Source organism: Chionomys nivalis, chromosome 3, assembly GCF_950005125.1.
Source record: "Chionomys nivalis chromosome 3, mChiNiv1.1, whole genome shotgun sequence".
Lineage (NCBI taxonomy): Eukaryota > Metazoa > Chordata > Mammalia > Rodentia > Cricetidae > Chionomys > Chionomys nivalis.
The window spans coordinates 79,131,187-79,145,279 of NC_080088.1; the positions used below are offsets into that span (position 1 = coordinate 79,131,187).

General features: G+C 36.4%; 1 protein-coding gene across 1 annotated transcript in view; it reads left to right on the forward strand.

Moving 5' to 3' along the window:
* The first annotated feature begins 3,990 nt into the window (after window positions 1-3,990).
* LOC130871333 (vomeronasal type-2 receptor 116-like) overlaps window positions 3,991-14,093 on the forward strand; it is a 48,909-nt gene continuing 38,806 nt past the window's right edge. Inside the window, exons 1-2 of the mRNA XM_057764683.1 lie at window positions 3,991-4,193; window positions 13,487-13,775. Coding sequence (XP_057620666.1) covers window positions 3,991-4,193; window positions 13,487-13,775 — 492 coding nt within the window. The remainder of the gene's footprint in view (window positions 4,194-13,486; window positions 13,776-14,093) is intronic.

The window sequence follows — 14,093 nt, forward strand, 5'->3', positions numbered from 1 at the left end:
TGAACTGAACAGAGAATTCTTAACAGAAGAAGTTCAAATGGCTGAAAGATACTTAAGGACATGTTCATCTTCCTTAGCTATCAGGGAAATGCAAATCAAAACAACTTTGAGATACCATCTTACACCTGTCAGAATGGCTAAAATCAAAAACACCAATGATAGCTTATTCTGGAGAGGATGCTGAGAAAGGAAAACACACATCCATTGACGGTGAAAATACAAAGTTGTGCAACTACTTTGGAAATCAGTGTGGCAGTTTCTCAGAAAATTGGGAGTCAACTTACCATAAATTGTTTCTATCTCAGATTTTAGTCCAGTTTTCTCTTCTGAGTACCTGCTCCTTGACACTCCCTCGCGTTGCCTCTTTGTAGACTGGTTCCTGCTTTGTATTAAGCTTGTGTGTTTTTCCAGTCTGTTGGCTTCTTCCTTCCTGGTGTTAGATGACAGTCATAGGCTGCCATGGCAGGCTCTGCTTTTTGTCCCCAGAGCATTTATTTTTGAATATCCCCTGAGGTAGCCTCTACTCTCCACTGTCTGTACTTCACTCTTTTTCATGACACTCAGTCCCTCTTGCATACTGCCAAAGATAGCATGGACTAACCATGCACGGATCCTGTGGTTTGATTTCTGACTTAAGCGACAATGGTCACCTAGCATCCATCTTGGAGGATGATGTTTTCCTACAGAATTTCTGAAGACAATGACCTCACTGTCTTGGATCTCCACTGTCCCAAAAGTAGAAAGACCCCAGAGTGAGGCTGCAGGTTGCTTAAGCGAGAGACTACAAGGACATGCTTGGGTCTCTGCTCTACCTTCTGACTTGGACGAGGAATGCTGTGCAACTTCAGACAGAGAAGCTGCATCTAAGCTTAACAACATCTTTCCTGTAGCCAGTGCCTATCAGCTAATAACAGTGTCCCTGGAGAGCTACTCTGGAGGAGAACATGGTGAAGGCACTGATCGAGGGATGGGGAGTATCTTCAAGCCATGATGCTGTGTGGGTGGAGATGGACATAGATCTTGATGTGGCAGTGAGAAATCCTGTGAACAGAGAAAAGGAGAGGAAAAACTGTGAAGGGAACCAAAACTCGCAGGCAGAGAATTTGTCTCTGTTGAAGTTTTATTGATCCTTGGAGCCAAGGCTCCCCACAACCCCAGGCTACAGCCGGAGGGTGGCTCTGGCCAGAAGCAGAGTCCACTGCTCCCCAGGCTCTGTCCAGTTGCTCAAAGGGGTAAAAGGAGACTAGACAGGAGCAAAGTGCTGGAAACAGATCATCGGTCCTCTTCCTACCTTGGGGAGGACCTTCCTATCTCTCAGGGTCACCAGGAGAGCATCTGGATATCCATCCACATTGCTGGAGGCAACCCTCAATGTCAGTCCTAGATTGTCTACATGGTCTGGCTGTGCCCATTGGCCAGACACCCATCTGTCTGGCTCCATGGGCCATTGGCAATGGCTGGGACAGACCCTTGAGTCACCACATTCTTCAGTTGAGGACATTCAGGAACTGCCCCATCATCACCGGAGTCTGATTCTTCTGCATCACTGTGACTGTTCTCTACCATCTAAAATTAAAGCTGAGGCCTTGACAGCAGGCCACAGCACATATATTAGCTTTCTGAAATTCTGGCTTCATGGCGGAGTTACTGGTGGGAGCCAGATTTGCTCTCAAAACTATGCAGAGTTTCTAGGTTCAAGCCACCTTGACAAGCATGCCAACAGCTGTTCATAAACACCATTTAAGTGTTTGGTGACAGGGCCTCTTAAAAGAACTGTGATGTTTTTGCTGATAAGCCTGAGTCAGGAAGATGCTTTTAAAGGAGCCACATCTCTGATTGTCTCTAGAAAACAGAGTCTATTGGTGAAGAGACTATTACCAAGAAGTTGTACTTGGCTCTGCTCTTGTCTTTTAAAGCTTTTCTTTTAAAGCTTTCTCAGGCTTTATCTGGAAATTTTTGCCAAACATTTGCATACCATTTTTACATAGAAGCATCTATGTTACCTGGTCCCACAGCCATTCAATCCCAAAGAAACAAACAGAGGTTTATATTAATTTCAAACTGCTTGGCCTATTATCTCAGGCTTATGATTAACTAGCTCTTACAGCTTAGATTAACCCAAAATTCTTGTCTATGGTTAGGCACATGTCTTGGTACTTTTTCTCAGTGAGGCATTCTCATCTTGCTTCTTCTGCATCTGGTTGGTGACTGTGTCTTTCCTCTCCCCAGAATTCTCTCTTTATGGTTATCTGGCCTATACTTCATACATAGCTATTGGCCAATCAATGTTTTATTAAAACAATGCAATTGAAAAATATTTACAGTATACAAGAGCACTATTGTACAGCAGTAATTTAAACCTGTGAACCCAAAGTTTCAACATCATAGCATGAAACAAATTATGGGTTTATGGACTGGTAATATAACTTAAAAAAAGCACCTGCCTAGAATGCAGAAGACACTGTATTTCATACTCAATGTTGCAAAGAATTAGAGAGTGTTACAAATAAACATTTTCACAAAAGCATCTTTGAAATTCAATGTTTATTCTATACCTTTCTGTCGTTGTGATAGCTACATTTTGAAAGAATAATATTGACATGTCTCCAATTGAAGTCCACTTAAAGTACTTATATCTAAAAAATTGTAGACTCTAAGGGCTAGGGAGATGGTACGGTTGACTACAAAATAATAAGAACCTGAGTTTAGTTTCCCAGTTCTGACATAAAAAAAAAAAAAAAAAAAAAAAAAAAACAGAACACTTGTAGTCTCCGAACTTCCTTGTGAAGGCATTTGCCCATTTCATCTACCTAAATTAGGCAGTTCTGGTTTTACTAAGAACCATATTTTTAAAAACTAAGATGGAGAGGAGTTAAGGAAGACATCTAACTTAAACCTCTGGCTTCCACATGGTGTCCACACACAAACACAGATACACATATAAACACAAAAACCTAGTAGTCTCTAGTTTCAAAGCATTATTAGGTTGGGAGAAAATTGAAGGCAAAGGGCAAGTGGGTCCCATATACTCCATGATTTCTCACATTATTAATGATTTATGTAGAATAGAACATGACACAATTTATAAACCAAATAGGATATATCATTATTTGGTAAAGATAAAATAAAACAATACACCACTACAATATGATACTGAATTATTTCACTTCCCTGATATTTTCCTTTGCTCCTGGACAACATATATGTCCATATATTTTGCTTTCACTGTTTTTAGTAATAGAAGAATTTATTAATATTTTCTGTTGATTTTCTTCTGTTTCAGAAAAGATGAGGGCCAGATACACCACATACTATAAAAAAAAACACAAACATGGGCAAAATAAATGCTGTGGACATATAGATGAATTATAAGAACACTTTTTGAAGTATAATCTCTAGTATAGGTAGACCTTAACCATGCTAAATATATAAAGATGATCTTGACCGCCTGATTTTTCTGTCTCTTGATCTTTCAGTGCTAGGATTAAAGATGCTCAGTTTATGTGGTGCCATATAACCCAAGGCTTTGTGCCTGATTAAAAATAATTTAGCTATCCACTGACTATCCTTAACTACCCATTCCTCATCCCTCATGACAATATTTTTATCCATAACTGAAGGTAAAAATTTCTTAACACCAGCTTGGTCAAGTCTTTCCAGGACTTCATTTCAGAAGGGAGCCCTGTTGTCAGTGGAACTGGATGAAATCATGCCACTAGGGACTGGAGAAGATGAGCCTCAAGCATATTTTTAATCTTATATATATATTTACCTGGACTCCAGATGTGATGCCCCAGGATGAATGTTTTTCAGAATCCATCAGGGAAATATTAATAATCTGAGTTGAAGGATCTTTGGGAATGAGAGTGGTCATCATAGCCAACAAAAACATTGGAATTTACATGAACAGGTACAAGTACATGGGATATGTATACGCCTGCCTGCTCTGAAAATTCAGACTCTACACAGTTTGACTTTGTAGATTCTTCCATGATGCTCCCTCTGCTTTTTATGTTTCTGGTTCTGCAGTATTCCAGCTATGTTTATTCCTTTGATCGTTCTTCCTGTGCTAAAAAGACAGGAGTCAGTGTGTATAAGGGTGGGGATATGGTGGTTGCTGCATTTTTCCCACTTCATACTATTGTATATGATTCCATCGCTGAAGATCCAAGCAGTGAGAGCCTCTATCATCAGTAAGTTCATTTTTTATTTCTTTGTTTTCTGTCATATTTTCAAATAGATAATGCCTAGAAATATTATATGTGCATACATCAGTGCCGTTGTCTACATCCTTCATACTGCTCTTTCTACTCCATATGCCAAGAACTGTTTCTACTTTATTTTTCTTTACTAGTTTTATCAGTTTTTTTTTTTTTTGCTTCAAAAAGAACAAAAATTTTTAGTTTCCTTCATTCTACCTTCCCCTTTCTGAGACTCAATTCTTTCCTGATCATTCAAACATTCCTGACTCTCTTCCAGACTGTGTTGTCACTGAATGATATCCAATAGTACTATTTACAATCACAATACAAGCCTCTGGCATCAAATATTTCCAAAGAGTCTAAGGAGCAGTCTCTGAGTAGTAAAGGATCTTTTTCTTTTTAAGCTGTTTATATCAGCTTTTTGAGTTACTTGTACTTATATTGGTATAAAATCTCTGTCAAATGTATACTTGATAATGATTTTCTTACTCTGGGCTTTTTCTTCACCTGTTGATTACTGTGCAGATTTTTAGTTTTATGAAGAACCGATTGTCAACTATTGGACTTAATACTTGGACAGAATCCTTCCCTACAATTCTAGCATGGTGGTACTGCCTATGTTTTCTTCTAGCTGTTTCAGTGTTTCAGACTTTACATTTAGGTCTTAGACCCATTTGAATTTAGTTTTTGTACAAGCTGATAGATACAGGTTATTTTCATTCTTCTGCATGTGAACATCCAGTCTTCTCAGAACCATTTATTGAAGATGCTTTCTTTTTTGGTATAGTTATTTTTGGCATCTTAGTCAAGTACTAAGTTGCTGAAGTTACATGTACTCCTGTTTGGGATTTGATTTTGTTCCATTGGTCTACATGGATGCTTTATGTCAGTACCATGTCTTTTTATTACTATAGCTGTCTAATATATACTAAGATCTGGAATGGAAATTCCTCCAGCATCATTATTTTATCTTGGGATTGTATTGTGGTTTTGTATAAATTATAGAATAGATTTTTTATTTGTTATTAAGAAAAATAAGGTGGGATTTTGACTGAAATTGCATTGAACTTCATTTCCCAGTGTCTTTCCTTCTTCCAAAGTTAAAAGTTGTCATTAAAGAAATCCTTTATTTCCTTGGTTACATTTATTCCTAGATAGTTTATTTTCTTTGAGGCCATTGTGCCTGTGCATGTGTTCATGATCTTATTTTTTGTATGTTTGTTGTTGATGTATCAAAAAAGCTATTGATTATGCAAGCTGACTCCATATCCTGTTATGTTACTGAATTTGATTATCATTTCTTTTCTGGTAGAATTTTTAGGATCTCTATTTTATAGTATCATGCTATCTTTCAATAATAATAGTATACCTTATTCTTTGCTTACTTGTATTCCCCTAAATTCCTTCTCTAGCTAATACTTCAAGAACAGTATTTGAAAGTAGTAGAGGTGGTAGACATTCTTGACTGAATTCTGAGAGGGATTACACAAGCTTGTCTCCATTTATGTTGATGATGTTGTCTGCAGGGTAGATATAAATATAGATATAATCTTATTGTGTTGAGGTATGTTTTTTCTAGCCCTACAATTAATGAACTTGATCTTTAATACAGATAAATGTTATCAAAGATTTTATGCATGTATGGAAATAATCATGTGATTACTATTGGACATATATCCATTATGTGATTTATTTACTTGAGACATAGGTGGAACCATCCCCACATTTCAATTAGAAAGCCAACTTGGTCATAGTTGAAGATCTTTTTATTGTATTCTGTTTGTAATATTTTGTTGACTATTTTTAGTCTGCGTTCCTCAGGAATATTGGCCTATGCTATTGCTATCTGTTTTTTTCAGTAGAGTGATACTGACTTTGTAGAAGTTTGGGAATGCTCATTCTGTTTTTTTCTCTTTTAATAATTTAAAAAGGATCTGAAAGATTAAAAGTCCGGTAGAATTGTATTGTGAATCCATCTGGCCCTGAACTTTTTTGGCTGAAGACTTTCCATTATTATTTTAATCTCTTCATTTTTTTATGGTTCTATTTAAATGTTTTATTTCTTCTTGATTTAATGTTGGGGATTTGGCATAATATGGAAAGTCATTTACTTTTTAACTTTTCCAAATTAATGAAATGCAGTTTGTAAAATTTTCCTTCATAATTGTATCAGTTTCTTATGTACATGTTATAATCTTTCCCTGTTAGTTACAGATTCTGCTAACTTGGTTTCACTCTTTCCCTATCTTTCTCTTTTCAATTAGAAAACAAAACAAAAATATGATATTATTATAATATAATAGTATAAGATCTTTAAAAACAGAATAGGATAAAACAAACAGGAAAAATATCTAAAAACAAAGCATAAGACCTTTACAGATATAGAGACACAGCTTCACACACAGAGAAAACCCATAAAATAAAATTTGAAATTATTATATATGTGTATGAATGTGTATATATATATATACATCATGTGTGAAGACAGAGAGACAGACAAACAATAGATAGGGAAAAAAGAAATAACTTTAAGAAAGAAATTCCCCCAAAAAAATGCATTAAAAACAAAAAAATCTCCAAAAATATTTGATTCATTTTGTGTTGGCCATCTACTGCTGGACATGAGACATTCCCTTAAGTGGGGTCTGTATACCTAATGAGACTCCATTGGAAAACACCTGATTTTTCATCACCAGTGGTTATCAACTGGAGATAGCTTTTGGATTAGGGAATGGGGCTTGTGTCTACATTGCCTTTCAGTGCTGAGACCTCATCTGGCTTAGACATGTGCAGGCCCTGTGAATGCTGCCAGACTATGTGAATTCATATGTGTGTCAGTCCTGATGTGTCTAGAAGTGACTGTTTCCTTGGAGTCCTCCATCTCTTCTAGCTCTTACAGTCTTCCTGCCTCCCCTTCCATAAGATTTCCTGAGTCCTCTGGAGATGTATTTGAGGGAGACATTTCATTTATGACTGAATGTCAAAGGACTCTCTTTCTCTACATATTTTATGTTAGCTACTTATGATTTTTATTTTTCTCTCTGTCCTTCTAGGCCTATATATTTTACCCATCTCATGTTCTGTGTTACCTGAAATAAAGTTTGAATCCCTTAGACATGGGCATTAAGTTCCTGAAGACATCAATTTGGATGACAACTTTCTGGTACAATTATTGTTATACTCTTATCTGTGTCAACCAAACCTTCAGTGACAAAGTTATTTATTTGTTTTTTAATTTTGGTCTTTGTTAATTTATAGAAGTTTACTAATATACTCACTTTATGGTTTCTCCTGATTTTTTATTCTTTCTTTTTAGTTGTTATATTATCCACATCAGTGTGGTTTCTGACAATAGGGATTAGATTCATTATGCTCTGGGGAGGAGTTTCCTTTACAGTTACATGAGACAACTGAATTGGATTTGACACAGGGGTTTGTGACAGGTCCCTCAAGGAGGTTCCCAATGCAAAGGATTGCATTGAATGTCTCTTGTTTATCTACATTCATTAATCCAATGCCAGACTTTGCCATACCTTGTATATAATCCAGAAAGGAGAGACATTCTGATTGGATTATACCTAGAAAAAAACATTGTTTCTAGAAATGCAATGTTTACAATCCCTTGTAAGATGACTTGTTTGCCTTAAACTTCTGGAAGTCACCTCTTCTATCCATATATCATCAGGGTCATGAGATTTATTATATCTCAGATGACGTGGGAGTCCCTTCTGTGTGCTGTAATTACCATTAATAAATAAATTGCCTTGGCCTGTTGAGAGGGCATAACTAAGGTAGGTGGGGAAGACAGAACTGAATATTGGGAGGAAGGAGGGTGGAGAGAGACAGCATGGAGCCACCAAAGTCAGATATGCCAAATCTTTGCCTGTGAGCCACTGCCACATATTGATACACAGATTAATGAAGATGGGTTAAATTAAGATGAAAGAGTTAGACAATAAGAAGCTAGAGCTAATGGGCCAAGCAGTGATTTAATTAATACAGTCCCTGTGTGATTATTTTGGTTTTAGGTGACCAGGATAAACAAGGAGCTCTCTTCCAACAAATTGGCACCCAATGTGGGGCCAACTGAATCCACTTAAAAGGCTGAGAGAGTTTAAAAAGGAATTCTAGACACACACAAAAAAAATAGAGAGAGAATTTAACACAGCTTCTTGCTGTTTTCTGGCAGCATGCCTCAGTTCCTTTAAAAGAGGATTTCCTGACTCAGCAGCAGCAGCAGAAACAAAGCTCTGCCATTTTGAAATTTAGGTGTTATGGAACTTGCTGCAAATGTGACCTCTGACTTTTTTGAAAGACCCAGTATTTAAATGGAAATGTGAGCAGAGTGCTGTGGCTTGCTTGATGGCAACTTGTACTGGGTGTTTGCCTGGAAATGGGGTTGTGTGTGTGGCTCAGAGGCACAAGCAGGTCCACCATGCTGGATTGGGCAAGGCAAGCAGGTGGTAACATATTTGACCTAGTAATGTCACAGCTTAGATTCTTAAGTGCTTAGCATTTTAAGGAGCACTTCTGGTCAAAAAATAATTACAGATATGCAATAAAGACAAATTCCGATAAAAAACTTATAAATGGGTCACAGTGTTGGATAAAAAGACAGACAGTCATAGATTAAAGGAGTAAAGGTAATAAAATAAATATTTAAAAACAAAAGAGTAAAAATAAGCCACATAAAAATTGGAAAATTCACAGAGAGTCCGGACTATGTATATTATTGTGTATTCTTTAAATATTTTTACTGTAGAGGAGCTAAGTGCAAAGGGACATTTCATTTTATGGACTGCTAAGCTAAACCAGCAGGTTTATTATAAAGGTACCTTGACTTCAGAATTTGGGTCTAAGGATATGTTGCTTTGGAAAAGAGGTTCTTCTATTGTCTCTACAGAGGATGAGAACCTGTGGATTGCTTCCAGACTTGTGTGGTTTGATGGAACAAGACCCCCAGAAAAGTCCCCATGAACACCCCAAAAATACCCTCAAAAATTACTTCACCCAATAAACAGCAGGAAGAAGTTTAGAGAGAAATAACTATGCCCATATTCCCCAAATTGTTTATAATTGTTTGTTTACATTTAAAGGGGGATATGATATAGAGATTTGTATTGGTATGGATCTTGGTTTATTGATACAAATTTAAGGTCAATCTTATATGTATATTTATGTTCTTGATTAAGGTATTGTGATTATGTAATTCATTTCAAAATGTAATGTATAATTAAGAAATATAGGTTAATAGATAATCATCTATAATACTCAAGCTTGTAGTCATGTTAGTTAGATTTTCTAGATGTACAGAAATGTATTTTAGATAAATAGGTATTCTTCAATTCTTTCAGAGACTTTCAAAATATCCTTCTGGAGTCTTTAATAGAGTTGAAAAATAAATATAGTTTTTTTAGTTATGATAAATGACAGAATAGATATAAATATTATAACTGTAATTCTTGTTTGATAACTGTTTTATGATATGTAAATTTACTACGTTAAAGTTAAAGCCTTCCTTTTTATTGAAACAACAAAGGGGAGGTGATGTGGGAGTTCCCTCTGTGTGATGTGATTATCATTAATGAATAAAGAAATTGCCTTGGCCTGTTGAGAGGGCAGAACTTAGGTAGGCAGGGAAGACAGAACGGAATGCTGGGAGAAAGGAGGGTGGATAGAGTCACCATGGAGCCACTAGAGTCAGACATGCTGAATATTTGCCAGTAAGCAACTGCCATGTGACAATACACAGATTAATGGAGATGGGTTAAATTAAGATGTAAGAGTTAGGCAATAAGAAGCTAGAGCTAATGGGCCAAGCAGTGACTTAATCAATACAGTTCCTGTGTGATTATTTTGGTTCTGGCAACCGGGACAAACAAGTGGCTCTCCTCCAAGACTCAGATCCATTCCTCCAAAGGTGCTGACATTGCCTTTAATGACCTAATTCTTTTTACATTGAGAATTAGCATTTTCAAAAGCCTGAAATTCAATTATTATTTGTCTAGTTCCTAAATTTGGTATCATTCTATTTACTGCTGATGCAAATCTTTGTAAGAAATTCAAGAAGATTTCTTTTGGGCCTTGTAAGACTTTGGTAAATGATTCAACCTTTCCTACTTCAATTCTGTACCAAGCAGTCAAAGCTGTTGCACGGCATAAAGCCAGGATGTAACCATCATGTAGGGACTGTCTTTCTATAATAGCATAAACTCCTTCTCCAGGAAGTTGATCTTGAGAGATTTCCATGCCTCTAGTTACACTCCATCAGAAACAGGTCCTCCATTGTGATTGTGAACCAGGTTTTAAAACAGCTTTAATTGTGTCCACCCAATCTTTAGGGATAACTGTATTATAAATTGACCACAAGTTTAATATTTGCTTCACAAAAGGTGAATGCATACCAGATGAGACTATTGATTCTTTGATTTATCCTTAAATTTAACATTGACACAGAAGTCCAACTAGCTATTAACAGATCTTCTACCATTTGATAATTCCTGCAAGGTTACTCTATAATATTAAGGTTGGTTGTTTGGAAACCTTAGGTTGTTCCTCTCATTATAATGCAATGCCAAAATTCTTCTATCTGGATTTGGATAGCTCTGTGGTATGTTTTATTAAATTTTTCTAAGGCATGTATCTTGGCAGTCAAGCCAAACAACATTTTAAGAGACAAACCAGAGCCGGGCGGTGGTGCTGCATACCTTTAATTCCAGCACTCGGGAGGCAGAGGCAGGCAGATCTCTGTGACTTCGAGGTCAGCCTGGTCTACAAGAGCTAGTTCCAGGACAGGACCAAAAAGCTATGGAGAAACCCTGTCTTGAATATATATATATATATATATAAAAGAAGAAAGAAAGAAAGAAAGAAAGAAAGAAAGAAAGAAAGAAAGAAAGAAAGAAAGAAAGGCAAATCAAGAATTAACAAAATTAGAACAAGGGTTATTAAAATGATAACAGCATGTCAATCTTGGTTTTTAATTCTTTCATTTCATTGTTCTATTTTTAAATCATGCATTACATAATCAGAAGAGACCTAACTTTCACTATTGTAGTTGTGTTTTCTCATGGGGAAAGAAACTCCATTTTACTAATTCCTCCCTTAAGAATCCCCAATTTTCTCACCAAGTAGACCACAAATATTAATGGAGATATGTGGCTTATTGCTGTGGCATAGATCAGTAAAAGCCTGACTTAATTTCAAGGCATCTACACAGTTTGTCAACATCCCAAAAGGGGTTCAAGGGAAAACCCACCAGAGGAGAGGAAAGCAAAACCTAGCCAGTAGGGTGGTAACTCTGGCTGTGTGGAGCTCTGGCTTATACCAGAGACTGCAAAGCAAGAGACAAATGACTTTTATTGTAAATTTGTACTCCAAAAATGGGTGCCAGATGCATCATGAATAATAAAAACTCAGAGACAGATATTTGACTTCAAACTGAAAATCAAAAGCAGAGCAACCAACCACTAGAGAGCTCTTCTACAAAATCTTCAGACTGAAAAGATAGTGAGTTTCTGCCCTATCCTGTCTTATATTTCTCTCTAGTGCTGGTGCTGAAGGTGTACAGCACCACTGCCTGGCCTGTATGGCTGACTAGTGTGGTTAGCTTTGCACTCTGATCTTCAGGCAAGTTTTATTCATTAAAACATACTTAAAATATGAGTTTGCAAAATGTTCCATAATAATCTTCTGGATTTTATTGGAATCTGATGTATGTCCTGTTTTCATCTCTAATTTTATTTTAGAGGGCCACTATTTTTCTCTCTTTTTTTTGAAGTATTAAACATCTTTAATTTACTAAACAAAGATACATAGATGCTTTTCTTGAAAGTATTTCCTTGTATGCCTCCATTCCCAGCAATTCTTTCCATTTTCAAGCTGCTATCATGCTCATACTCTACTTTGTTCATCCAATTTCATGTCTACTTTTATGTCATCCATACACTTATCAGGTTTTATGTATCTACATGAAATCTAGGACTTACCAATGATAAAACATGATATTTGTCTTCCTAGGACTGACTTAATTCACTTAATATGATTAAATTACATCCATGTTCCAACAAGTGACATAAGTTCATTCGTTATACCTAAATAAAATTCCACTACATGTACCACATTTTCTTTATTCATAGTTCTGTTATTGGACACTAAGGTTAGTTTCATAATGTAGCTTCTATGAGTAGCACTGAATATAGTTTGTGATAGGTGTGTGCTTCTCCTGGAAGTAGTATTTTTGGAGTACTTCTCTGTTGGAGGAGGACCCACTTGTTCATCCCAGCCACCCAGCTAGCTTAGACCCAAAATAATTAAACAGAAACTGTATTAATTAAATCACTGCTTGGCCTGTTAGCTCTAGGTTCTTATCAACTAAATCTTATATTAATTTCATCCCCTGCTTTTTATCATACTTCCACAGAAGTCCCTGCTTGAGACTTTCCATGCACATACCCCATACTCTTGTTCAATGTTTTTATATTGACAAAATCAGAAGTTGATATATATGTCACCCATGAGAATATGCTTCACAGAATCCAAACACAGGGATTGCAATTTGAAGAACCCAGCTCCTCTGCACTGAAATCTGAAATTTATTCTGAATTTTTTTCCCCAGGCCATGCTTCCACCTGCTTCTCTGACATAGCCAGTGACTGAATATTGCCTCTGGGCCCACAGAAAGATGCTAATCTCATTCATGAGACTCCATTTTCATGACAAGATAAGATTACCTACAGAAAAATACATCATTATTATTTCACTCCAAGTTGATACAAATTTTAAAATGCTAACGTTATAAAGATAATAATTAAATAAACATTTAATCTCTAAAAGTGATTATATTGCATGCAAAAATAATAGTCATGGTTTGAATATTTCCTCTTTGTAATTTTTTTTCTATTAATGTGACAAAATACCATAACAAAAGCAAGCTAAGGAAAAGGATTTATTTTGGCTTATAATTATAGAGAGATACTATCCATCGTGTTAGTTTAGGCACGACAACAAGAAGAGAAATCACCACGACAGGTGCAGAAATTTGGCTGGTCACATTGTATTTTCACTCCATAAATAAGAAGTTGAGCCTGAACTGAAGCCAATATATAATGTCTAAAGGCTTGTCTTCACTGACAAACTTCTTTCAGTAACGCTCAAACTTTTGAAAGTTCCAGAGACTTCATCAATGTCATCAGCTGAGGACAGAGTGTTTAGATGTGAATATATGGGAGATAGTTGACATTCAAAATACAGCACCCTTAAATATTCTTGTGTCCTCTGTTCAGGTTAAATATAAAGAACTACCAGATTGTCTTGGCAATGGTTTTTGCCATTGAGGAGATCAACATGAACCCTTATCTTTTACCCAATGTGTCTCTGGGATATGATATCTATAATGTCCTGTATAATGAATATTCGACATTGGATAGATGCATCACGTGGCTATCAGGGAAGAAATATATAAGTAATTACAACTGCAGGAAAGAAATGAAGTCTGTTGCCGTACTCTCAGGAGTATCATGGATAATATCTGCCCAGATAGGAACACTGCTGGGACTCTACAAATATCCACAGGTGAGAACGAGTGGAGTGGAGAGATGAAAAACACTTACAAGTTCAGGGTCATCCCAAGGTGAAAAATGAACATGAAAGAAAATTATGATTATACATCTGATAAAGTTTATAATCCCAAAGAGTAAGTGTTCAGTGACTTGGTGACACATCCACATTTCCTTGGTCTAGGACAGAGAAAAGGGATAGGCAGGAGCAGACAGTGATTACCTGGAACTGTGAGTGATGAGGAATTTTCTAGAAAGCTCTCAGAAAGTAGGATACCAGTATTTTAATGGTATTATGATCTAGAGAGGTGACTTTGGGAGTAAAGTATTTGAT